At 46.4% G+C, this 26424-nt stretch overlaps 1 protein-coding gene across 1 annotated transcript; it reads right to left on the bottom strand.

Annotated features, from left to right (window-relative positions):
- Positions 1-17051: 17051 nt before the first annotated feature.
- On the bottom strand, positions 17052-23326 carry VSX1 (visual system homeobox 1). Its single transcript, XM_037501595.1, has 5 exons — positions 22903-23326; positions 20606-20684; positions 20047-20170; positions 18805-18985; positions 17052-17341 (listed from the first exon to the last, which is right to left on the bottom strand). Exons 1-5 carry the CDS (start codon positions 23324-23326, stop codon positions 17052-17054), a joined length of 1098 nt encoding a protein of 365 aa, XP_037357492.1.
- Positions 23327-26424: the final 3098 nt, after the last annotated feature.

Genomic DNA, 26424 nt, shown 5'->3' with positions numbered 1-26424 from the left:
GGATCCATGTGCCTCGGTGGTTTTGAGAGAGCAGCAGGCCTTCTGAGCAGCGTAGGTCACATTTTCTCTCCCAAGAAACCCCTGGCCCTGACAGCAGTAGGGCCCTCAGAGCTGAAAGTTGTCCACTAGCATGCAGCGAGGTGGGAAGGACTGGGAGGTTTCCTGTAGGGACCTGGAGCTGACCTAGTAGCTTGGGCTTGAAGTTCAAGTTGGAACAGTGATACTACAGTGGGAGCCAACCCTCACAGTGCTTAGAGACAAGTGCTGTGGTCCCTGCTTTCCATGTGAGGACAGACCTCCCCCAAGGCCACACAGTTAGAAAGAGGCACAGCCTTGGCTCTGCCTCCAGAGCTTATCAGGTTGTAGTCCACCAACAAACAACACCCCTTCAACAAATGCCTCTGTGGTAACCCACAATGGCACAATGTGGTAACCCACAAAGGCACCACCCACGTTCCTCAGAGCTACAGCACTTGACTATTCCTTGTTGATAATGGATCCCCTGGGAGACCCACCTCCTCCGCTCAGCAAGAGGTAGCTCTGAGTCACCAAATCCTTTCACTGTAAGCTCAGTGTCTCCAAAGAACTGCAATGCTCTGCTTCCTCTCCCCTCCATCTCCTCCTTTTCCTGCTCTCTTTATCCCCATGTCTTCTCATCTGTGACATGCAGTGAGTGATATGTGTGCACTTCCCACTGTTGAGGACTGCAGTCTCAACAGGATGGACCAGACATAGTGCCTGTGCTCAAGGTCACAACCTAGGGAATAGTGGGAAGAGGCAGAATGACAGACACTAGCTCAGATAAACTGAAATGCAAAGCAAAACCAAATTGAGATCCATAATGGCCTTGAAATGGCTTGGAAGAAGGAGAGAAGCCAGTCAGTTGGAGTGTGGGAGTGGCTTCACAAAGGTGATAGGGCTTGCCTTCTGCTTGGTTCCCATGACCTCAGTGGTGATGACATGGCTGCAAAGGGTTCTGGATGGTTCCCATACAGCTACAGCATAACCTTTGTAGCAGTGCACCCCAGATACCTGGGGCTAAGCATGCATCCACCCATGCCCTGGGGCTAATCTACAACACACAGCACTCCCAGGACCAGAGGGTCCAATCCCATAAGGGAGATGGGAGGTGAAAACCAGGACTGACTCCAGAGGAAAATGGGCTGGCAGCTAAGCATCCTCCTAGAACTGAGGGACCACCTATCTGAGGGCACATGAGGAGCATCCAGACTTTGCGGTGGTGGGGTTGAGTCATTTCTAGCAACATAGTAACTAAATTCCATCAACATCAAATCCTGGAAACCTTCAACTCCATCTAGCCCTCCCTGAGCATGAAAGGCTGGGAGTGTTTGGTGTTATCCACCCACAAGCCCACAGAAGGGACCTTTATTTTGGATTTGTTCATTGGCAACCAAAGGGCATCCATGAACCCTAAAACTTACGCACTCTAAATGGATCTGCCACCCATCACATAAAGACAATGTGAAAGTTCTTTAATAGAATTAGTGTGCATACAGAGAGAGAGAAGAAAGTTCCTAAGAAGGGTTTTCCAATAAAACACCCCAAATTACCCTTCCCCTTGTAGGTCAGCCTGAAGTGGGGCTGCTGAAAGTTTGCAGCAAGTCCAAGGCAACTTCTGGCAGGGAACCATAGGAGAGGGTGTTGTCACCAAATCCTTTCACTGTAGACTCAGTGCCTCCAAAGAACTATAATGCTCTGCTTCCTCTCCCCTCCATCTCCTCCTTTTCCTGCTCTCTTTATCCCCACGTTTTTTCTCCTGTGACATGTGGAGCCCAGTGACATGTCCCAGAAAGCTGGGACAAAAGGAGATACATCAAGATAAGGGCTGCCATGGTCAGCCTCCCCATGAGTCTCTCACCCATGTGTCACTTCCCAGTGTCTCCTTCCGTGTCTCCTTCCCAGCAGTACAAGGGTACAAGTGGAGCTGCAGAGCAACAGCCCTTCCTAGTCTTCCTGCCTTGTGTGTTATATAGTTTTACCTGGCCTCTCACTTCTGCTCCCAAGTTCCCAATCTACAGGAGCTGCACATAAGTGAGGGTGGGGAATGTGGCACCTCCCCTTCATGGAAGTGTGTCTGTAACAGATTTGCTGAGGTCCCCAGGAGACACTACCCCACTCTCCCAAGCCCTAGGTCAAGAGCATCACAGGTGAAGACAATGGCACCATCTGACACCTGGGAGAACTAGTACCCTAAATGCCTGGGGTCACAGCGCCAAGGGAGTCAGAACCAGGACCACACCCCACCCACCCACCCCCCACCGCAGCCCGTGCCCACCCTCTCTTTGGCCTCCTGATGGGACATCCTTGCTGTGACAACAGCACTGCCTGCTGTCACTCAAGGCTGGGCTGCCTTTATTTGTGGCAATCAGACAGACACATGGGGGTCCCTCTGAGGGCCATACTATAAGCACTTTGAGCTTCAGCCACTGTCACACATGGAGCCTCTGAGGAATCCAAGTGGACAGAGAGTGGTGGACAGAGAGTTGGGAGATCTGTACTGCATCATCACCTCTCCCAGCTTGGCACCTCATCCTTAGCTCTGCCCAGAGCCTGTCACGTCGTTAAGTCTCCCCATAGTGCTAGGTCTAAATTTCCTCATCACAAAATGAACAAATGTGAGCCAATTTTGAATACTTTAGCTCTGAATTCCAACTGATCTGTTTATCCCAATAAGGATACATCATATTTAACATTCAGCGTTTCTTCTGTTTCCCTAAAATAACAGCTTCTGCCAGTGTAGGGAACTCCAGAGCTATATTTAAGAACTGTTGCACTTCAGCTCTGAATCTCTGCTTGCCTCTCTTCCGGTTCCTTTCAGCTCAGAAAATTGCCCAAGCCCAGCCTGACAGGCATCATCCCCTGGGCAGGGGCTACGACTGTTTATCACATGACTTCAGGGCTCCAACAGACATCACATCTGCAGAGCTCACCACTGAGTGATGCCACCAGAAACACCCTTTGAGACTTTCTTTTGAAGCTGGCTCAACTGGACCTGACTTTTCCAGGCTATAAGTGATTGACAGTTTGATAGATTTCTGATCTGGTAACTTCTAAGACTGGTATGGTAGCTTCTGAGAAGATCATCCAGTTCTCAGTGGAAAAGTCTGTACTTTGACTTGCATAAAATTAAAACCCAAAGGGTGGGAATCTAAGAGAGATGCTCTCTGCTTGGTGTTTTCTTTGAAAGTTGACTCAGAGCAGGGAGGAGAGAGGATAAGGACCAAGGGGCTGGGGTCACCAAGTTCAACATTGCTCTGAGAAACATCCTGTACAATGCGTGGAATGACCACTCATCCTGGAAAGACCCAGAGGCCATCTGTCCTCATGGTCCATCCTGTGGATTCATCATCTAGTATAGAAGCCTGCTCACTTGCTCTGAGCCAAAGGTCACAATGGCCAGTGGACCTGCCCCAGCCCTTCTTGGTCTCAGTCTGGCAAATACCCTTGCTCAAATACTTATTTGGCAGTGATGACAGTGCTTATTTGGCTCCCACCTGATAAGAGGCTAGGGGGTTGGGGGAAAGCCTGGAGAGCAGCCTTTAGTCTAAGCTGTCCAATAACCTTTTCCTGCCTTAGGCAAAAAAGGCAGCTGAAACCATAGTTTTTTTTTTGTTTTGTTTTGTTTTGTTTTTTATTTTGAAACCATAGTCTTTATCTCTGCCTGTGACCTCAGAAAAAATCTTCAAGGGACTGCACACCTCCCAACTCAATCTATTCAAGTGTGAAGAAAGGGATCAGCAAGCTATCTATGCTGACCACCTAGGTAGGGCATTAGTTTCTCTGGGGCCAGTGTGGGTCCCAAGGAGAAATTAAACAGAGCTCCCAAAAAATTACGTGTGTTGGCTGAGCAAGAGTTCAATAAATATTGATTCATTGATTCACTGATTGACTGAATAAAAAGATGTGTGAGAGAATACAAAATCAATCTAGCATTAAATTTCTTACATTACTGACTTAAAGAAAATTTAAAGTTAACATCACTGCCACCTACTGGGACTTTGCATTCAGGAGGGCACAAACTGTTTCAGGACTCCTGGTGCACTGTCCCCAGGTTCACAGGACATTCCCACAGATTCCACACAGGCCCCAGTACAGTGAACTCCAAATCCAAGCAGCCGCTGCCAGGTGACTTCACTGATGTCACAAAAGCCAGCTGGTCAGCTTTCCCAAACTCGCAGAGGGGCAGTAAGTAAGAAAGGAGTCCCAAACGCTGGCCTGTGGCTGTGCCCGGCCAGGATTGAGGCAGGAAGCAGGGTCCCATTTGGCCCCAATTCCTCTCAGCAGATCTCAGAAGCTTCTATTGGGGAGGACAAGATGGCACAGGTGGGTCTCCCTCTGCCCCTGCCTTCAGGGGGAGAGCCCAGCATCCAGGGCCTTCCCTTCTCCATCTTGCCCCCGGCAGCCTCAGATACTCGTTCAGATCCCTGAAGGCAGTGATGGCTGGTGTGGCACAATCCAACTGGACAGGGCACCGGGCCCAGTGACAACGACCAGACAGGAATGGCAATCAAGGACACAGATGTGAGGGCAGGTCAGAGCGCACTGCAGGGCTGGGGGAAGCCAGAGTTGAAGAACCATTCCCCCCAGGTGGGCTGGGGATCTCTGCTTCTTGGCTTCATGTGGACTTGAACTGGGGATGTCTGAATGCAACCAGCTGGGCCAGCCAGGCTCTAGGAGAAGGAAGTCTGAGCTTCCAGGCTGGGTTGGCTGCTGCAGACCTGCACGTTCCTGCCTCCAGCTACTTGGGACCCCTGGACAGACCTACAGAGACACGGCTTTGAGGCTCATGTTGGCTGCATGGCCCAAACTCCAGGCTGCACTCAGCCTGTCCACGTGCCAACTGTCACCGCTTGGATGGGTCATACCACCCATGTCAGTGTAGGGAGCAGAGCAGGCAGAAGCATTGCTCTCTGGAAGCTTCTGAGCCCACCCTCCTGACCCCTCCACCCTCCGCAGGCCCCCAGGATAATGGTCTGCCCCGTTGCCTGGCGCCGGTTTGCGTTGGAGACCCAATGCACCTCAGAATTCCATAGGAGCAGGGATGTCTCCAATGGGCACTGGCTGCTCAAGGGCTCCATGGAGTCAGTGAGTGCCTGCTGCCTACCCCCGACCACGGCTTCCCAGCAGCTGATAGAGCCACCATGGGTTGCTCTGCACCCTGTGTGGGAGGCCTTGACCCCAGTCTGGGGCTTCCCTGGCAGTTGCTGGTCTGTGTCACCTTTGTGGGTCTTCTCCTAAAGTGCAGTCTGCTGGCAGGAAGCTCAGGGAAGCTGTCCAGAGGAGGCCGGCCTCAGGGGGAAGCCTGCCCCAGGGTCCAGGACCAGAGCGGACACAGCGTACCAGGCCAGAAAAGCCCGGAGTCCCCTGCGGAGGAGGCCAGCGTGCCCCCTCTGTGACTGCTCAGCCTGGTCACCCTGAATAAGATCCCAGAGGTCTGGCCGGCCCAGCAAGACCCTGTTGTCCATGCCCAGAGAAGCCAGGCATCCCCAGCCCCCACTTTCCAGGTGGCTGCAGGCTCTCTTCCTAGGCCAGAGGCAGAAGCCCTCAGGGCCTCCGTGACCACTGCCAAAGCTCAGCTGAAGGCCTCGCAGGACCAGATCACCAGCTGGAGAAGACCTTAGCAGCTGGAGTAGTGGAGGAGAACCTGGGTCTGCAGCAAGGTCTGGAGGCACTGTCCCCCGAGAGGGAGGGATGGAGACGTGTGTGCACACCCTATGGGAGCTGGGGCCCAATGACAGCCCTGCCAGACACACCTGTGCCAGGTGCTCCAGGCCACTCTGGCCTGGCCCACACAGTCCTCAGCACCCTTGGGCTGCCTGACAAAGGCCTGTAGGGCAGGCAGGCACATCCAGGCTCCTCCCAAGGACAGGTAGAGAGAAAGGCCACCGGCTCCCATTTCACAGGCTCTCTGTCCCAAGAAGATGTGGACCTGGTCCTCTGGGCTGCAGCCTCCCTCACATGCTCTGCAGGAGGCAAGAAAGGGCGGCTCCCCACACTGGCTGAGGAAAGCTCCTGAACCTTACCTGGCAGCTCCAGAGCCTCAAGGCACAACAGGCCTCTCTGTAGTCAGACAACACCAAGCCCTGCGGGGACATCCACCCGCTTGGACGAACTCTGCAGATGCTGCCCGAGTTCCACTGAGGCTTTGTGCACCAGCTGCTCAGCACCTCAGGGCACCAGCCAACCCACTGCCTGGCCATCCACACCCAGGATCCGGACACACAGTTCGCTGGCCCTCTTGCCTCTACCACCAGGTGGCATGAGACAAGGAGCTGGAGCTGGAGAGGACCAGCTTCTTCTACGGAACATCAGCGCGTCCTACCAACAGCAAGCTGAGCAGAGAGCAATGCCTGCCCTGTGCACCCACTCCATGGCCCAGCAGCTGAGGGAGGAGAATATGCACCTGAGACACTTCGTGGCCAACTTTCAGGCATCCTTGAGGGGCGTTCAAACGGTGGCCTCTGCTACTGCTGCTGCTGCTACTGCTGCTGCTGCTGCTACTTCTGCTGCTGCTGCTCCCATAGCCCACAGCAGTCCAGAAACCCCTGTGGGCCCCTCCAGTCACCAGGCCCCCTAGCAAGGAGGAAGATCCCACAGGAAGGGCATCTTGAGGGTTAGGTTCAACCTTCCCAGCAGCCATACCTGAACACCCACAGGTGGACAAACACCCGTGCTGGGTCTTCTCCCTGCACGAGCACCTGCGGCTTCTCCTTCCAGCAGCCTCCACCTTGCCTTGATGCCTACAGCACTCACCACGACCATTTTCATGCCTCCCTGCATCTTTTCCCGTGCAGCGCCATCTATTTCATTTTATTCACTTCCCAAATGTTCATCCCAATGATTTCATTTCATTTCCTTAATTTTCCCTCTTTCCCTCTCATTCCATCCCATCAATGATATAGCTATTCGATTTTCATTGCAATAAAACCTCCCTTTTTCAACCACCATTGAAGTTTGACTTGATCCAGAAAAAAAAAAAGCTAGGATTGTTTCTTCCTTGTACTGAGGGCACTGAAAAACTTGTGAAAGTCCCCAACATGGTGAAACTCAAGTCTTTTTGTTGACTTCTTAAATGTCCACCATCTCTCACTTGGACTGGCTTTCCTACCTGCACTGCCTTGGCACTGCCTCTGTTTGGTTGTAAATGGCAACATTTCTCCTTTCCTCAGGGCTCCTAGGTTTCCATGCTGGACAGATCACATCTGCTTGACCCCATCCTCTCTCAGTGGCCACTGAGGCCATCTCCATACGGCAGCCATGGTCAATACCGCAGGATGGACATTGCACAGCCTGTCCTGTTCTGAGTTTAGGCTTTCACGTTTGGGGCGAGATGCCCCCAAACAGAGTGCAAGTCTGGGTCACACCAAATTTCCCTTTTTTTCCTTCCTCATGTAAACCCAGGTCACCTTCAGGATGGCTGCCCTGGAGAGGAATGTGAATCTAAACTCTGGTTGAATCTCAGCACTCAGAATTTTAACTCTGAAATTGAAAATAATAAAAGAGAAAAAACAAGCAAAAGCAAACTACGGGAAGTCTTGCTACTAAGGATGGTCCCCAACTTATAGGAGTTCGACTTAGGAGTGTCCGTCTGCATGGTGGGGGCGGCGGGGCAGGGTGGGGGCCTCCCATGCCTGATGGAGACTGCAGAAGGGGGCGCTCTCGCTAGCCCCTAGCCAGAGCCACGCTCAGCATTTCTGACTTTTCTACAGTTTCTACTTCTGGTGGCTCCAGTAGGAAAGCCAGGAAGATCTACTATTCTTCGGGATGCCCTGGCATCCACAGGCCCCTGTGTCGTCAACGGGGAAACCAGACCCTGTGTTGAGAGGGGGCAGGAGGGCCTGCCAGGTCCAGGCCAGGGGGTGTGGGTGATGGCTCCCCTTGGCTCTGCTGAGTGTGCTGTGACATCACGAGCGGTGAGCCCTCGGGACTTTGCCTTCCAGAGGGGAGACGCTGTTTCAGGACTCCGGGCACACTGTCCCCAGGCTCGCGGGACATTCCCACAGATTCCACACAGGCCCCAGTACAGAGAACTCCAAATCCAAGCAGCTGCTGCCAGGTGACTACACTGATGTCACAAAAGCCAGCTGGTCAGCTTTCCCAAACTCACGGAGGGCAGTGGGTGAGGGGGGACGCTGGCCTGTGGCTGTGCCTGGCCAGGACTGAGGCAGGAAGCAGGGTCCCATTTGGGCCCAATTCCTCTCAGCAGATCTCAGAAGCTTCTACTGGGGAGGACAAGATGGCACAGGAGAGTCTCCCTCTGCCCCTGCCTTCAGGGGGAAATCTCAGCATCCAGGGCCTTCCCTTCTTGGTGTTGCCCCCAGCAGCCTCAGACACTTGTTCAGATCCTGATGGCAGTGACGGCAGGTGTGGCACAATCCGACTGGACAGGGCACCGGGCCCAGTGACAATGGCCAGACAGGAATGGCAACCAAGGACACGGAGGCGAGAGCAGGGGAGACAGCACTGCAGGGCTTCAGGGAAGCCAGGATTGAAGAACCACTCCCCCCAGGCGGGTTGGGGATCCCTGCTTCTTGGCTTCGTGTGGATTTGAACTGCACTCAGCCTGTCCACGTGCCAGCTGTCACTTTCTGGATGGGCTGTACCCCCCGTGTCAGTGCAGGGAGCAGAGCAGGCAGAAGCGCTGCTCTCTGGAAGCTTCTGGCCCTCCCCTTGCAGCCCCTTGCCCCGCCCCAAGCCCACCTCACCCCCAGGCCCCCAGGATGATGGTCTGCCGCATGGCCACTCTGTGAATGCTCTGCCTCTTCCTGGTTGCGCTGAGTAATATCCCAGATGACTGACCATTTATTTGACCTTCTTGCCGATGCCCTGACACGCAGACCCCCTGCCTTTCCTTCCCAGGCAGCTGCAGGCACCCCTTCTGAGCCAGATGCACACCCTCTAGGATGCAACAGTTTCAGTTTCTTGGAAAGAACTCTTTTCTGGCTCCAAAGGCTTTTTTTAATTATTATTACTGTGTCCTCAAGTTATGGCTAGAGGGGCTGCTTGGCATTCTTTGCTTAAGCAAAGTAGTCCCATCAGGAAGTTTCCCTCACCTCCCAAAGGCCCCACCTCTTAATGCCGTTTCACCATGAGCTGACATCTCAACATATGAGTTTCAGGTGCAACACAGACTTTCAAACGATATCACCTTTTCTGAAAAGAAATCCAGTAAATGGTACGAAAATGGAGTGGTATTGAGGGAAAAAAACCACGACCCCAAACACATGTAATGTTGGGAAAGACTTGGAGAAGCCAGATTTGATGTGCAGAGGGATGCTCCAGGGAAACTGAGTTTTTTGGTGGGGAATCAGAGTGAAGTAGAACGAGAACAAAGTAAAACCATGCCATGTAAAACAAGTGTTTTAGAGGATGCAGAGAAAAAGAAACTTTATTATGTTGTTTGTGGGTATGTAAACTGGTGGAACCATCAGGGAAAGCAATCTGGATTTTACCTGTCAAATCTAGAAATGTAAACACCATATGACCCAGCAATCCCATTCTTGAGCATATGTCCAAAGATTGTGAAACCATCAACAGAAAAGCTCCGTATGTTCTACAGAGTTCATACAGCACTATTTACAATAGCTAGTCATGGAAGAATTTTAAATGACCATCAACAGCAGTTTGAATCAAGGAGATATGGTACATCCATACCATGGAGTATTAGATAGTCTTACAGAAGGAAGGAAATTCTATAAGGAAATTCCTTACAGAAGGAGTTTGAGAGAGTTATGTGTAATAAAGTAAGTATGATAAAATCAAATAGCAGACATTTATACAGCAGAGATTTTGATCGTGTAAAACACCTTCAAAAACCAGTGGACATCAATAAGCGTCATGAAATTTCTGGGGTTAAGAGGGAAGGAAGGAGGAAGGGACCAAGGGACACAAGATATGATGGGGGTGGGGAATTTCTAGATAGTACAAATAGAAGCACTATATAACTTCTAATCTGGTAGGGAGTGGAATAAGAAAAGCCTGAGCCATCTAAGAGATGGAAAGATAGGTGAACAAAATTTAAGAAGAAACAAAGAAAAAGTTTGAAACTTTCTTAAAAACACACAAAAAAATAAATTAGTAAAAATAAATTTTAAAATGTCAGCAGTTATATTCTGTGTAAATGAAGTGAATTCTCTCCTTAAAGACAAACATTACTGGAATGGATTTTTTTTTTTTTATGGATAGTGTGTAGTACCATTCCAGCTTCAATAAAGTATTGCTTGTTTCCTGATAAAGTATTTTTTTAAGATTTTATTTATTTATTTATACAAGCACTGGTTACAGTCAGAAGCGCGGGAGGATGAGAGAATTCACCAGAGCCAGAGCGGGGAGCAGAGCAGGCAGAAGGACCGAAGTACACTGCTGAGGGGAGCAGCGGGCGGCAGGAGAGGTCTGCGCGCCATGTGGGACCCTCGCCCTGAGGCCGGGGATCAACCGGCGCTGCAGAGGCTGCGGGCAGCTTCGAAGCCCAGCTCTCAACGGCTGCGCCACCAGGGGAGGCCCTGGATTTTTTTTTTTTAATTTCAAAAAAATCCCAATTGAATATACCGTCAAAAGATATACCTAAATCTAACATATAAATTAATAGTCAGAAATATTGATACTGCATGGGTAGAAAATATTTACCAACTATATATGAACTAAGCATCAGACAAAATGGACAGTAATTCAAAAGTCAAGGGGAAAGATAAAGAGCAAAACTACATATGGTAAATGAGCACCAGAAAGATCAAGAAATTCCTTTTTTAAAACCTACAAAATCTTAACTTGTGTATACCTAAAAATACAACTCTAAGACTATAAAGCAAAAAATGACAGGAATACAAGTATCATAAAATGACAAATCGACCCTCATAGTATTTTGCAGTCATGTAGAAACAGCCCCAAAAACAGCTAATGAAAATTGGAACAAATTATCATTTAGAGCTACAAAATTGACTGTTTTATTTACAGAATTGAATTCAGTAAGTTTGTTTGTGTAGGTGGCATTGTAGATCAAAACATTCTCACAGATTGCATGACACCCTGTAGTAGCTAGGAATGTTGCATCCTTACCCGCCCTGGAGACACAGGCTTGTAGACAAGAATTTAGGAGGTGATCCAGGCAAAGTGGGGAATGCCAAAAGTGAGACAGGGAGGGAGGGACCACAAAGCAATTCTTGTGTGTCCCCTGTGTTAACTGGGGCTTTGTCGCATCAGGACCTTCAAGTTCCTGTGTAGAATGTTATTTGTGTTATCTATCACAGAAACAAAGGGGAAGCATTTCTCCTCAGAGGTTCTATATCCACCTTCAGTGAGCTGACTTATGTGTTGTGAACTTCCTTGTACCTCCACCTCTCACGGGTGAAAGTACCAAGCAGTGTCCCAGAAACCCCACCTTAGTTTCCAGGAATGCTCAGGCAGAAAGCAAGAGATACCCACTGAGATGGCAGATTCAGAAAGCCAGTTGCTTGGGCTGGAGGAAAAGGAGGAAAAGATGTTCAACAAGATGTAGAATGGGACATAGGAGTACCCCAATCAGGAATTTCTTGAAAGACTCTTCATTGTATTACTTTGCAAAATACATGATTTCTACCTTAGCAACACACACACACACACACACACACACACACACACACACTTCCTTGAAATATTACATGGGTCAATGTGATGGAATCCCTGACCCTCCAGGGGCTCCATCCACTTGACATTAAGAGATTCCAGAATCTCCCTATTTTCCAACTAAACTGCAACCCCTTTGCTCATGATTGAATGTAACTTTAGAAAGAGAAAAGAAGTGTAGGTGTTCTTTGGCAAAAAAGAGTGAGAGAATTCCTGAGCATTCAATCTGAGAATGAACAAGAATAATGAGACAACCGTTTAAACAAAGACATTTCAAAGATCAGCAAACAGGAGACAACCCTGGCTGGTGATCTGAAGGGTGAGTGGGAGTTCGGAAGAGGGTAGAAAAACATAGAACTACCTCTACATAAAAATGTTCCAGCTGGGGATGAATGTTAAAAAGTATCTACATTAAAAAGAAAAATAATAAAAAATTTAAAATTAACAGGCAACTGTAAACCAGAGACATTCTGCAGGGCAGGGGAGGGAGGAGCACAAGGGACTGCGGCCATGGTGCACGGGTGAATTGGTGGTGGGAATTCTATGAAGACTACACCTGAGAGGAGAAAGCAAGCATTGTATAAAAATGAACAATGATGTGAAATATATATATATAAATAAATTATATTTAAAAATTTTAAATCTACATGACTGCCAATAGGTGGCACCAGTGTGTTATTTGTGATGTTTATGTTACTTGTGATGTGATAGAAGGGAGAACAGGTATCCAGGGCAGGATGAACTTTTGATGGGGGTGTCCCGAAAAGTTAGAAAAATGCCATGGTTATTTACAGTTCCATCATGGCAGGTAACCTGTGTAGAAGCCTTTTATTGTGGAGGGGTGTTTCTATCAGAACAGCTTTTGGATCTGTAACTTGGACCTCAATGTCTTAAACATAGTTTACTTTCCTCAACTAGGTAACAGATATGGTAAAGAATATGACAAATCTGGGACATCAGTGCTTTCAGCTCTAGGGTACCATCTTGAACATTTAGCATGCGGGGAGCCCTGCAAGTGGAAGTCAGGCTACAGCTCATCAGTGACAACATAGGAAATTGGCACCTTTACTGAGGCAGCACATAGCTTTGCGAGAAATTACCCAGTGGCTCAAACTAGGCAACATCAGATGACTGGATGAAGGAGATGGCAACAAACACACAGATGGAATATTATTCAGTCATAAAACTCCTGCAATTTACAACATGGATGGCCTTGAGGACATTAAACTAAGTGAATTAAATCAGAGAAAGACAAATAGTGTATCATCACCTCACTTTTATGTGGAATCTAAAACAAACTCATAAAATCAGAGAGTAGGTTGCCAGGGGCTGAATGATAGGAGAAGTGGAGAGATCTTGATCAAAGAGGACAAACTTTCAGTTACAAGACAAACAAGTTCCAGTGATGTAATGTATAGCATGCTGGCAATAGTTAACAATACTGTGTTGTATCCCTGAAAGTTGCTAGCAGAACGTTAATGTTCTCACCATAATAAAAACAACCACCAGATGATAATTACATGAGCAGAAGGATGTGCTAGCTGACCTTATTGTCATAAACATGTTTATCTTAATAGCATCTATTAAGATTTATACACGTATCAAATCATCACATTGTATACCTTAAATTTACATAATGATATGCACCAATTATATCTCAATAAATTTGGGGGAGAAAAGATAAAGGGATAGATTTTGTATGCCACTTATTCTCAATTTGTTCAGAAATATAAATGAATACAGTGTATGTGTGTGTGTGTGTACAGACAAAGATGGAAGTGGACAACATTTGGCTTGGTGATTCTAGCTGAAAACAGATCTGCAACATTGTGCAAGCAAAATAAAATGGTTATTTGAAGCCATAGTTTTGGGGTAACTGAAGCATCTGCTAATCTGAAACACCAAAAACTTTAGTTTTGTCTTTCACATTATGTCTAATCCACCTAGCAGTGCTTTCCTATATAGTGTGAAATTCAAGTCCAATTTTGTTTCTTCCCATATGGTTGAATTGTCCCTATAATTTATCAAAAAGTCTAGGCTGTCCTTGCATCCTCAGTATGCACACGTGTGTGTGGTGCCTGCTCTGTATTCTCACACATTGGTCTGTATTCTGATGCATTAGTCTAGCCATCTCCTGCAAGCCAATACTATAAAGGCTTCATTATTACAGGTTTGTCAGCATATGACTAAGTGGGAGAGCAAGTCATTCACCCCCTTATTTTCAAGGGAGTTTTAGCTCTTCCTGCTCTGATGTTCTTATATATTTGAGAATCAGATTAGCCACTTAATTTCTCTGCAGCCTAGTTTCTTACCCTCTGTGAGCACTAAAAAAAAACCAATATGGACATGATTTGTAGATCTCAGAGAATAGAGTTTTATTTTATGTATTTATTTTATTGCTATATCAAAGGAGGTTGATTACCATATCTTTTACCTCTGTTGGTACTTCAATTTTTAAAAGAGAAAAAGAGAGATCTTAAAAGTTTCATTATAAGAAAAATAAGTAACTACACATGGTGACAAATGTTGATTAAATCTATTGTGATGTCAATTCAAATGTATATAAATATTGAATCATTGTGTTGTATGTTGGAAATTATATCTATGACTACATGTATAACTATATTAACATGTTATATAAAGTAAATGTTATATTTCAATCATATCTCAATTTTTTAAAGTTGCTGTTTTGAAAAAAGGAAAGTACTAATAGAGTCAAGAAAAAAACACAAAAAAAGTTGCTGTTTTGAAATAATAATCCTCTATTCCTAGTTTCTAAAGATTTATAAAAAAGGAATAGGTATTTTTTGAATGTTTTTCAGCATCTATTATGATAAACAGTCTGAGAGGTTAATAAAATATATAAATAATTTTCTTTCATAAGATCAAATTTTCCTTGCATTCCTTGGATAGGCCATCTAGCCCAAGATCATTTTCAGTACACTGATGAATTCTAAACATTGGTACTTTATTTAGGAATTTCACATTCCCATTAATGGAGATAGAGAGTTTTAAGGAAGGGGTTGGACTCTTTTTGTTGAGTTTTAGAATCAGGGTTATGTTACAGTTATGAATCTTTCCACCTCTTTTTACACCCAGGAACAACACATATGCTATAAAAATGAACTCTTCCTTTGTTGGGAGTCTGCTGCCCTAAATGTTGCTGGAGTTTTTGGAGAATACCTGTTTATTCTGCATACGGAGTTCCAGGACTTTAGATATTCTGCAAATGGAGCTTCTTCCCAGAATTGACTCCTGTTCTCTGAGGACTTGCTGGCTTCTGCGGATATTCCCTATGAACCAGGAAAACTTTTTCAGCAGTAACTTATTAATCTGTATAAGCAAAAACACAATTGTGTGCTATTTTCTTGTTCCTTTTTTCATGTCTTTAATAAAAGCTTGGGCTGAGAGAGTGAAAGGCAGCACTGCTCTTGATGGCACTCTCCCCAACCGCCCCCCATTGCAAATTCATTTACACTCTGAGTCTTCATTAATGGCAGAGAACTTCATTGGCTGTCCTGTCTGCAGCATTCCCTGAACAGTCAAGAATTCACATGTAACTCCATCTAAATGCAGAACCAATTTATAGTATAATGTTTCATGACTTTCTTCGTCATCCATCTTTCCTATTTTATACTTATTCTGGATCAATGTTAGTAATATGTGGGGTTTTTTGGAAAATGTATCCATTTGTGGGAGGTTTAAAACAATTAATGTCCATTTCAATTGTGAATAATATTTTCTTTTACATTGAAAATGTCCTGTATTATTGGTTCTAGTCCCTTTCTCGTTTGCCTCTTCTGGTTTTCTCCATTTTCTTTATAATATTGCATAAAAATTTGTCCATTTTCATATACTTTTATGAAACCAGTTATGTTTATTTCATTTTTATTGTTTTACATATCTACCTCTATTACTCTTTTTCCCTTTTTATTTGGGGGTGGCTCATTCAGTGACATTTCATAAATATCTTTTCACATAAATAAATATGCCTTATTATCATTTTTAGTGACTGCATAATATTTTATGAGTGTGATGTGTAGAAGTTGCAAAGGTTGCTAGCTATCTCCCCTAAACTAGCTCCTGGTAAAATAAGGGAGAGACAAGGAAACAAGACTCTGATAACTGACCGAGAGGTACAAAATTGTGCAGAACAAGTATGGCCACTAGCTCAGAGCCTGATCTACTCTAAAGAGGAAAGATAGAAGGATAACTTCTAGAGTTGTTAGCAAACACCTACTCTTTCGCCATTTAGCATCAGATATCAGCCATAAAACTCTTCTAGTCAGGATGAAAAAAAGGAGGTAAGCTTCATCATTTTCTGCTGTTAAAGAAAGGAATAAGTGACACTGATTTTTCACAATAGTGTGGAACTCGCATAAAAGGGGAAAAAATGGGCCAAAAGAAGAAGTCTCTGTTTTCTCATCCAGATAGACAGGAGAAACAGGCCTGGCTGTGCAGATCTCCGGTGGAAGCTCTTTCAGGGAACAATTATCCATTCTCTGTGAACACTCTGCCTTGTTAATCAACTCCATGTTTCCTCTTCAGTAAGGTGTAATCTCTCTTGACTCTAAACAAGAAATTAAACACAACCTCTGCCCCACAATTTACAAACTAGCACAAGATCAGCACTGAATGAAAGGCATCAGACCTTCTGAGATCGAAAGGGTTAATAGGAACCTTGGTCAGGTAATAAAACAGAAGCAGTGCCTTGAGAAACAAACACACCACACAAAGTTTATTCTTAAATAATAAGTGCCAAAGGAAAGGAAACATTCATGAAACCAAGACATGAAAGTGCAGCAACTGTTTAAATATGGCCCCATATATTTCAGAAGGGAAGGGCGAAGTATGGCTTTCTTTGTTCTTTCTGAGTTCTCATCTGCATAATCTACCAAGTGACACTCAGAGGAACACAAAATTATTGCCTAAATAATTGAAAATTGAAATGTCCAAAGCCAAGTTCAAGATAAAGATATGTCATCTATCTACAGAGGGTCTTCACTCTATATGAAGACATTTGATTCTCTGGTAGGGAAATAATTCCCGATATTCAAATTTGGCATGAGGACATCAGACCTAATCTATTAATAAATAATCTACACAGTATATTAAACCAAATCTTAAATATACCCTTTGAACTTTAACATCCTCCCTCCTTAAGTTCTACAAAAGAAAATCATAATTTTATGCCAAATTAACTGCTATATATGCCTTAGGGAAAGACATCCATTCTAAAATAAAATGGAATTTTTCCCTAAGCCATCCTTCCATCTTCTTAAAGCAATTGGGTTTGCATTTTATCCTGACACCACAAGAAAATCCTTCTGAATGTATTTGTCTTGTACAACTTTTGTCTTTTGGAGAGAAAAAAAATGCTTGTGAGGATTGTTCACATTTCCCTCCTTTGAGGGCAGGGTCTGCAGACTTCATGATGCTCCCACCTTCCCTGATGGGAACCACTCTAGCCCCTCGGAATCTGAGCATTCTGGGGCACCAGCATCCTGCTGCACTCTCTTGCTTTCCTGCCGTGTGGAGCTGGACAGATCCATGGCCACATCTTCCAGGTCATTCTCAGAGCTGGCTTCTCCTGAGCCTTTCTGGAGTCCTGCCTGACTTAGGCTAGATCCCTCTTTGAGGTGGTCAGAAGCCCAGAATCTTGCCAGATTTTCTTCACTTCCTGGTTTCCTTATCACCTCTGTGGATTTTTTATGCATCCCTTGTAGAAAAATAAATAAATAAATAAATATAAATTCTACCATTAAGTAAATTTTTTCACATCAGTGTCTAAATCTCTAGATCCCACTAGACTTGCCCTTGCCAGTCTGTCTCCAGAGCCTCCAGGAGAACCACATAGGTAACTCTTCACATTAGGAGTTGAAAATTAGTGTCTACCAGCCAAGAGGCCTTGTTTGGATAACAGGGGGATCTTGAAAATTTATTTGTTGCCAACATGCTTTAATCAGGAGTTTGTGCATCAAAAATCAACTTCCAGTTCTCTGGGAGGCAGAATGTCCTGAACAGATGCCAGACGGAACCAACCAAACCTGCTCATGTAGGTTCAGAGGGGTGGTCTGTGTTCCCTGCTTCAATTCTCTCAGTCTCTTCAATATTTGAAGGCAAAGTCAAGACTATAGTTACACTTGGTATGTTCAATCCCAGCCAAGTGTCATGTAGGGAGAAGTACAAAAAATTTTGCTGAGCAAGGCCCTCCTCTACCAACCTAAAATGCTGCCCCTAGCCCCCATTCTAATCTCCCACCCTGCCCCAGATGCCTTTTTATGACTCCACTGATCCCTGTCCATTGGTATCTGGTAGCCACAAACAGAAAAAAACCAGAATGCCCTGCCCCAAAGCTTGGACCTCATCAGCATGGATTCCTCTAGCATCAAAAATCTAGGCGGGCCTCCCCGGTGGCGCAGCGGTTGAGCGCTCGGTTGCGAAGCTGCCCGCGGCCTCTACCGCGCTGGTTCGATCCCCGGCTGCTCCCCGGCCACCGGAGGGGGGTCCCACATGGTGTGCAGACCTCTCCTGCCGCCCGCTGCTCCCCTCAGCAGTGTACTTCGACAGTCTGCCTGTTCTGCTCCCTGCTCTGGCTCTGGTGAATTCTCTCACCCTCCCACACTTCTGACTGTACCCAGTGCTTGTATAAACAAACAAACAAATAAATAATAAAAAAATAAATAAAAATACATGCCTCTAAAAAAAAAAAATCTAGGCAACAGAAAATCTAGCAGGCAAGTTGTTAATGACCCAACCAGGACCTGGAATCAGACCTCTTTACTCTGGTATGCGTGGGTTCATCATCTCCAGGTTTCATAGCTGTGCACTGTTCCGGTTCCTATTATCATTAGCACTCAATTACGCGGCTTCCAAAAATTCTAATAGCACTCAATGCTTTGGAAACGTATTTCACATAGGAGAGTATATCGTTACATTCTCCAAATCAAGTCCTGTGCAGACACATTTTCTATACAGTTTCAATGTAAAGTAAGGCCTATGACCTGACGGCCTGTGCTTTGTCATTACAATATTTAGAAATCAGATGTGATATTCTGCCCTGAATTGGAGTAATTTTACCTTGCTTCCCCTTGCAAATGGCTACCCTACATGCCCCTCCCCACCCCTACACACACACACAATTCCCAGCCTTCTGTTGCTGCTGCATGGTTCCGTCCTTACCCAGAAGCCAGGGTGCACAGGAGCCCACCACACCGCTCTCTGCGGACTTGAGAACAGAGTCGGGCGGCGGGATGCAGTGCCGGACCATGGCCCCATAGAGCCCGTACTCCGCCATCACGCTGCTGCCGCCCCAACGCTTCTCCCGTTTCCGCCACTTGGCCCTCCGATTTTGAAACCACACCTGGTTTGAGTCAGGAGAACATACAAGAGGAGACCCAGTGAACATGGACGCTTCAAGGTGACCCTGGTGATAGTTCTAGAAAGGGCTGACTAGCCATCCTCGGGGGAGCTCCTAGGATTCAGACCGTGAGGGGCTGGGGCCATCATTCACTTAAAAGCCATGGGGATGTACTGTGGGGATAATGTGTGACTGGTCTCCACTGTGGTTTTCCTTAGACAGGAATAAAAAAGAAATAAATAAGAGGATTTGTTTCCACATTGTGTAAAGAAGTTAACTATAATGTTTCTGATTTTTCTTCTTGATTGGAAAGTATTCACTCCAGAAATGCCCCCTTCTAACCTCATGTTGTTGGATTGCTGCTGATACTTCTCATGTAAAACATTATCTTACTAAATGACCAACAGAAGATTTTTAGATGTTTAAAAGGAGTAAGTTAGTGGCATATCTTCTGACCTGGAGAAATGTCCATGTCTTATTAGCAACAACATTATGTGGAATAACATGATACCTTTTTGTAAAAACAAACAATAAATACTGTGTATGTGTGCATCTGTGTGTGTGTGTTCAAAGCCAGATGTATATAACATGGAAATAATGTATGTAACAGAATAGGCACAACAGGTTATTTACACTGGTTTCTTTTAAGGCTTGCAGTGAAGGGATTTTTTTTTTTTAAGTATTAAAGTAAAAACATTAAAGTAACAACATTTCAAGAATGCAACATTATAAATCAATATTTGTATATACTGCATTGTGTTCACCACTAAAAGCCTCATTCCATCCTATACTTCTTTTATTTCCATTGACATATCTTTATTTAGCTACTAGTTGCAGCACATTGTTCTGTGATGTTTAAAAATGATGCAATAAAAGGAAGGTGACAGGAGCTGTCTTCTTGGAATAAGCATAAAGAGTCTAGTAATATGGGATCTGCAGCTAGGTGGCCCTCAGTATGTAGAAAAGTATTACTGTTCGGGGTTCCCTGTGGGTTGAGTCTGTCTACATAAGAATTACATGCTTTTCGTGGTACCATAGGGAAGGAGTTGTGGGATCCCAAGCACCTGAATTCGGTCTTCAGGGAGCTCAGTTTTCACAGCCAGCATTTCCCGGGCATACACGTCAGGGTAGTGGGCCTCACTGAACGCCTTCTCCAGCTCTTCCAGCTGGTGGGCCGTGAAAACGGTCCTGCAGGGAGATCCAACGTGCATGTGTGGGCACATGTCCACAGGGAGCTGCCAGGCTTTCATGCCTTGGAGGACCCCTGGCTTTCCAGACCCAAAAAGATCATCTAATGGCAACTGGACACCCACCTCTGATGGATTAGCCTCTGGAAAGTCCACAGGTTTGGTTCAAACAAAGCAGAGTTCTGTAGTTTTTTTCCTCCTTAGTGAATTCCATCAATTCATTCTGTCAATTCATTTTAAAGGCCCACAAAGTTGTGTGCTTAAAATGCTACAAAGACTGTCTTGTACCCATCTGAGAATAGCAGAAGTAGATTCCCAAATGACCAGTGTAGCTTCCTGCTGCCAACCAAGAGACCCCTGGACCTGCCATAACCCAAAACCATACACTTTCAGATGTACCCTAAGGAAAGGTCAGGGAGGATAGTTAATCCTGTACCTGTGCCTCCGCTTCTTCCTCTTGCCCAGGGTGGGGGACACCTTCAAGTCACTCCTGTCTTCAGTCAGGCTATCCTCATCTGTCAGTACAAGGACAAAGCAAGGGTTTTAAGGATGGGAATATTTACTTTATTTTCTAGATTTTAATATGATAATTGAAGCTAAGAACATATCAAGGAATGTACTTAACATACAAATTAACATTTTTAGAACTCACTAATTCTACACACTCTGTTTAGCTTTGTCCATGCATTATCACATTATTCTTCATAAAGTAAAAGAACTCCAAAGTAGCTGCTATCATTATCCTATTTTTTATAGATGAGGAAACAGAGGCAAGGAGAAAATAAGTAACTTTCCTAACATAACAGAGGCAGTAAATGGTCAAACTGGGGAATTCAAACCCCATACTGTGTGAAGCCAATGCTACTTGGTCACTAATTGCATTTCTATATCCACTTGCAAATTCAACCACTTCCTTCTGCCTCAACTACCTCATCTTAACCAGTACACCAACATTTCTCAAAGTGTGTATTAGGGGTAAGGAGAAGTGTTAGATTGAGGTTTGTAACATCAGAATACTTATCAGAACTTCTCACATTATCAGTTCTGAAACTCTGGTAGTGGGTCCCAGAAACATATTCTTGAAGAATGTGCTCCGATGATGCACTTGAAAAAATTTAACAACCCCATTCCACTATGCTGCATATTTTAATATCCATTAGATCAAAGATACAGGTGGAAAGGTGTCAGATTCAATGATAATAAGCAATTTGCCTCACAATATTTTAAAAATTAATAGACAAAAATATTAGTTTTATTTCTCTTTAAAGTCCATGTTTTTATTAATAAATCAAACATAATTGAAATTTAATGCATCACATATGATGGAGGTACATAACAATGTATCATTATAATAAAATTAGTTTTACATCTAAGTCATTTAGCTCACCAGAAAAATATGTGCTTTGACTATAATGCTACAATACTTTACAGTACTCTAATATACCCATCTGGTTCATAAGGTTCTTGAGCATGTGAAATGTGACCAATCTGAATTGAGATCTGCCATGAAGGTAAAATATCTCAAGAATTTAGAAGACTTAGTACACCCAAAAGTAATGTAGTAATAATTTTATACTGATTATATGTAAAATTTTACCATTGTTATGTATTAAATTCAATAAAAATGTAGCATTTAAATTAAGTTCACCTATTTATTTTTTTCCTTTTAACTTGTCTTTGGGAAATTTTCATTAAGCTCATAGAAATGTTCTCACAGCCTAAAATTTAACTTCATTTTGCCATTTGTTTTGTAGGTGCTCAAAGAGGAGAGAACCCATTCTGTGAAGGTGGTTTCTGCATCTTTATTGAAACAACTGATACAGGGGTTCATTTTATCTTACATAGAGACTCATGAGATAGTCTTTTTAGAGCTGAGTGAAAGCTCACTTGTCAGCGGATCTGGCACACTTCTTTTTATCTGGAGATCCAACGTACTCTTTTTGCCTTGGCTGCCAGGGTGCTCAGCTTTGGTTCTACTACATAGTTCTCTCAATTCATATTTTCTTGTATAAATCTCCCTTCTCTTCCCCCAGGCCCCAAACTTGGCCTTGCTCTTTTTGTTTCATTGTTTCCTTCTCTATTCCCATAATCAGCCTCTACTCTTTGAGGAAATAAGTGGGCTACGAAGAAAACGTTAAGCAAAACTACAACGAAATTAGTGAAGTCGCTCCCTTACTTGCATGTGTGGGGAGCTGTGGTGCTCAGCAGGGCCTTGGGAGAACCGCAGTGCGGAACTGGGACGCCCTTTTCAGCACCAAGAGAGTGGACAGCACCGGGGCTCCTGGCCCTTGGTGTTCAAGGACGAGTCAATCATTCGATCAACTCTGCTAACCTTTGAGCACCGGCAGTGTACTAGGTTCTCTTTGCTGGTGAACAAGACAAGCCCAGACACAGATCTTTTCGACTTGTGCCATTCCCAGACCAAGATTAGGGTGGGCCCCGGGAAAATGCCCTCAGGAGACCACTAAGCCAGGTATGGAACCGGGTGGTGATGGTATCCGCTGTGCTGCACCGACCAGATCTGGAAGTATAGTCAGGAATTTAGAAAGAGGCAAGGGACAGAGGGCAAAGGTGAGAATATGCGTCCACCACTGAATCACCCTCTCGAGTTTTGACTTCCCTTAGACCTGGGGTGCTGAGGATGGGGGCGCAGTGGGACAACGGTTTGTTACCCCTGAATCGCTCCACGCCTGAGGGAACCCTCGGAGGAGCAGGACTGGCTGGCCTGGTTACCTGACGTCGAGATGCTCTCGCTGTGCTTCTGCCGGCAGAGAAGGGGCGGTGAGCGGCCTGAGACTTGCGAGGCAGAGGGTTCAGGCCCCCTGGGCGGCAGAAATGGCAGGTCTGCTAAGAGCAGGCAGGGAGCCCGAGCGACGGAGGGAGGCTGCGTCCCGAAGCCGCAGAAGAGACCGAACCCCAGTGGAAGGGCCCCTTGCGCCAGGCAGGAGCCGCCAAGCCCAGGTCCCGTACGAGGTGCGACCGCCGGGCCCTCGCAGTCGGATCCTGGCCCGGGGTCCGCAGGCACGGGCAGCTCGGCCTCCAGGCCCAGCAGGTCAGTGATAGCAAAGCCCCGGGGGCGCTGGCCGGTGGCAGAAGCTCCCGGCACCAGCGCGGAACTCCTGGCGCGCCCGTCGGAAAGCGCGTCCCGACCCGTCATGGCTTAGAAAGGCTTGACCTTCCGTGGATCACCTTTGCGGAGGGGCGCAGCTCGAGGACGCTTTATAGAACTGGGCCCCCCGTCGGGCTCAGAAGGCCGGGAGGGCTCCAATCAGCGGGGCTCGGAGGCGTCAGCGCTTCGGACCCCGCGACACGGGGACGCCGCCAGCTCCCCTCCCTAGGGTCGCCGCCCTCCCAGCTGCAGTCCCCGCAATCACCTCCTTCTCCTCTCCCCTCTCCAGCTGTCCCCCTGCCCAGTCCCTCCCCCGTTCTGGATGCCTGGGGGAAAGTAGGGAGGGGACAGCGTATCTGCTGTCTGCCGGTCCCTCCAAAAGCCGAAAGTCTTTCCCTTGCCTTGCCTTGCCTTCCACATTCTCTGAGTGGGGGCACCCCTCGCAGCTGCCCTGGAGCCTCCCTGCCAGGACTCAGTCGTCCTTTAAGACCAAGACCAAGGCCTCATTTCCAGTCACACTCCCACCTACACAACCCCTCCAGCTTTCCAACCCCACCAGCCAGCTGAAAGGGGGGAATCTCCAAAGGGAAAGGAGTGGAAAGCGTTTCTTTAAGCCATGCCCACCCCACCTCCAGTAAATCCACCAGGGTCGCGTTGTAATGGCTGGGTATGGGGGCTGCCAAGACTCACACTAACAGGGAGAATTACATGAAGCAGAGCGGCAAGCGAGTAGCTACCGGCCAAGAGGAACGTACAGAATTAGTAAAAAAAAAAAAAATTAAAATAAGAAAATAAGTACGGGAGGACCAGTGAAATTTGAATTGCAGATAAACAATGGATACTTTGGGGGGCTAAGCTAGGTGCAGGCATGCAGGTGAGTGGAGAGAGTAAACTGTAAAATTGGTGTGTGTACTGGGACTCACCCTCTTCACAGAGGCTGACAAATTATTATGGGGTTTATGGTTATTCAAAGAAAACCTAACTTTCATGTCAAATTCCCATATTTGTTAAAGTTGGCACCAAACAGTGTGCGGGTAAACCAGCCTTGTCTCACACACTGAAAATGTGAGCCCACCTACCCCAAATCACTGGGAAGGGTGAGCACAACTTTCCCAAAGGTAGAAGTCGGGAATGCAGAGGTGCAGCCCCACCTACTGAGCAGATGAAGAGAGGGGGCAACTCTGAGTCCAGGAGGCTCGCGGCGCTCCCTCCTTGCCTGCTGGAGCCTGAGCCAGCGCCAGAGCCAAGCCATGAAAGTGGGTCTTCTGCGCGCGGAGCCTTCCAATGGGTCCTTAGCTAAACCTGTAGATTAAACGAGGGGTTTCCGATGAAGATAACTACAAGGGTCTGGGCATTAACTTTCCATTATTAAAAGAAGACCCAAATCTCCCTATGCAAGCTGTTCCCGGGATTAGCAAAACAATAACTTTCCTTTGAGATAATTATCCTTTGAATGGCTCAGGGTAGGGGTGGGGGGAGGGGTGGCTTTAGACTCAGGCATTGGTTTGTTGTTTTGTTTGTCTTGTTTTGTTTTGTTTTGTTTTTAAGGGGAGAATTTCCCCCTAAATTTATCTCCAGGAATTTCCCACTAAATTTATCTCTGGGCTCAAGGGAAGGAATTGGGTGTACAGGACCTTGCTACTTTAACTCTTCGTTCTCAGGGTAGTCGTTTGTAAATCAGAGTTTGGGGCCACATTTAAGAAAGGCGTTTCAGGGATCCATCTTTGCAGACGGAATTGGTGCAAGCAAGCTGGCAAACCGGCCCTTGGGTGGCTCACCTGAGATCACTCTACAGGTGGCTCACCTGAGATCACTCTACAGGTGGCTCCGGGGCTGGCAGGGTGGTGGGCACTGTACCAGCTATCTGAAGTGACAGAAACCCTCACCTGGGCTGTGGTCTTGGAGTCCCCCTCCCCTAGTCTCTGCCAAGGAATGTGAGTTCACCGAGACAGACCCAAGTGGATGGCAAGGGACCCAAAGGCACCAAAGGCCTGGTGCGAGAACTCCAACTTCAGTCATCCTACAGGGTGACCTTCACATGGTGCCAGGCGAACACCCATTTTCAACACCTTTGTAAAAACTTTACAAGACCCATTTCGTAGATGAGAGAAACCGAGGCTTATTAACCCGCTCACACTAGACACAGAGGGAAATCAGGAAAGTAAAGAAAGAAAGAGAGACCTGAGAAAAGGAGCTGGAGGGACTTCTAAAGGGACAAAGAGTTCAAGAAAAGGTGTCTTGTAAGAGGACACCTAAATCCTGCACAGGAGAATTCCCAAGGCCTCCTCAGGCCATAGCCACAGGGAAAGAGCCACGGGGAGTGCTGAACTCTGGGCGAGGAGGCTGCAGGAGCACATCTCCAAAGGTCACTTTCAGCTGCCCCCTCTCCTGTGAGAAGCTCCATCCTTCCTCCAACCCCTGCTGACCTGATGGGCACCGACATCTCCCTCCCTCCTCCCCCCACCCCACCCCACCAACTGCTGTGGGGCATCTAGGATCCACACCAAGGAGTTGGGCAAAACGCTTAGTTCAGTGTCTGCAAAGGTGGGGGGCGCCCTTCTAGTCATCTAGGAGACTTGAAAGGAGACAGTGAATTAGTGCCCCACCCCCCAGCCCAGAGACCCTCTGCGTGTCCTCTGAAGATGCCCAGTGTGGGTGGGTGCCTCCTCGCACACCAGCAGTGTGGCGCAAAGTTTCCTTCCAACTCTATCCAACCACATACAAATCTGACAGCCTCCAGGCCAGGACTCCAGCACCCCACCATGAGGTCTAAGATCCCTAAATCTGTTAAGGGGTCAAGATCTGTCTTCATCAGCCAGGATTAGTCAGGATTTAACTAATCAGTAAAGATTTCTTTGCTCATTATTTTTTGGGGAAGGTTTCCAGCCCTTCTCTAGGGCCAAACCACCAATGTGGGGTGCACTCCATTTCCCTCAGCCCCCATCCCATCCTGACTGCCAGGCCTGGGCTCCACCCCAGTGGACCAATGTGGAGCAGCTTGGCAGAGCCTGTTTTATTCACTGTTCGGAGCCAACTAACTATGGCCAGGCTGGTAGTGAAATACAGATAAAATGGGATGCAAGGGGAGTGAATGTACGTGTGTGAGTAAAATGTGTGGCTGGTGCGTCTACACAAAGGAGTCCTCT

The sequence above is a fragment of the Talpa occidentalis genome, unplaced genomic scaffold (genome assembly GCF_014898055.3).
Source record: "Talpa occidentalis isolate TD23 unplaced genomic scaffold, MPIMG_talOcc4v2.1 talOcc4.10, whole genome shotgun sequence".
Lineage (NCBI taxonomy): Eukaryota > Metazoa > Chordata > Mammalia > Eulipotyphla > Talpidae > Talpa > Talpa occidentalis.
The sequence above is the reverse complement of the archived record's forward strand: the minus strand, read 5'-3'. Positions and strand labels throughout refer to the sequence as shown.

What these genes read in the sequence shown, in the direction of transcription:
- VSX1 (XM_037501595.1), bottom strand. Translation starts at nt 23,326, where the DNA reads ATGACGGGTCGGGACGCGCTTTCCGACGGGCGCGCCAGGAGTTCCGCG. An exon ending in CGAGAGCATCTCGACGTCAG is followed by an intron (nt 20,685 to 22,902) that starts GTAACCAGGCCA and finishes TTGTACTGACAG; the next exon opens with ATGAGGATAGCCTGACTGAA. An exon ending in CTGTGCACCCTGGCTTCTGG is followed by an intron (nt 17,342 to 18,804) that starts GTAAGGACGGAA and finishes TTTTTCTACAAG; the next exon opens with GGATGCATAAAAAATCCACA.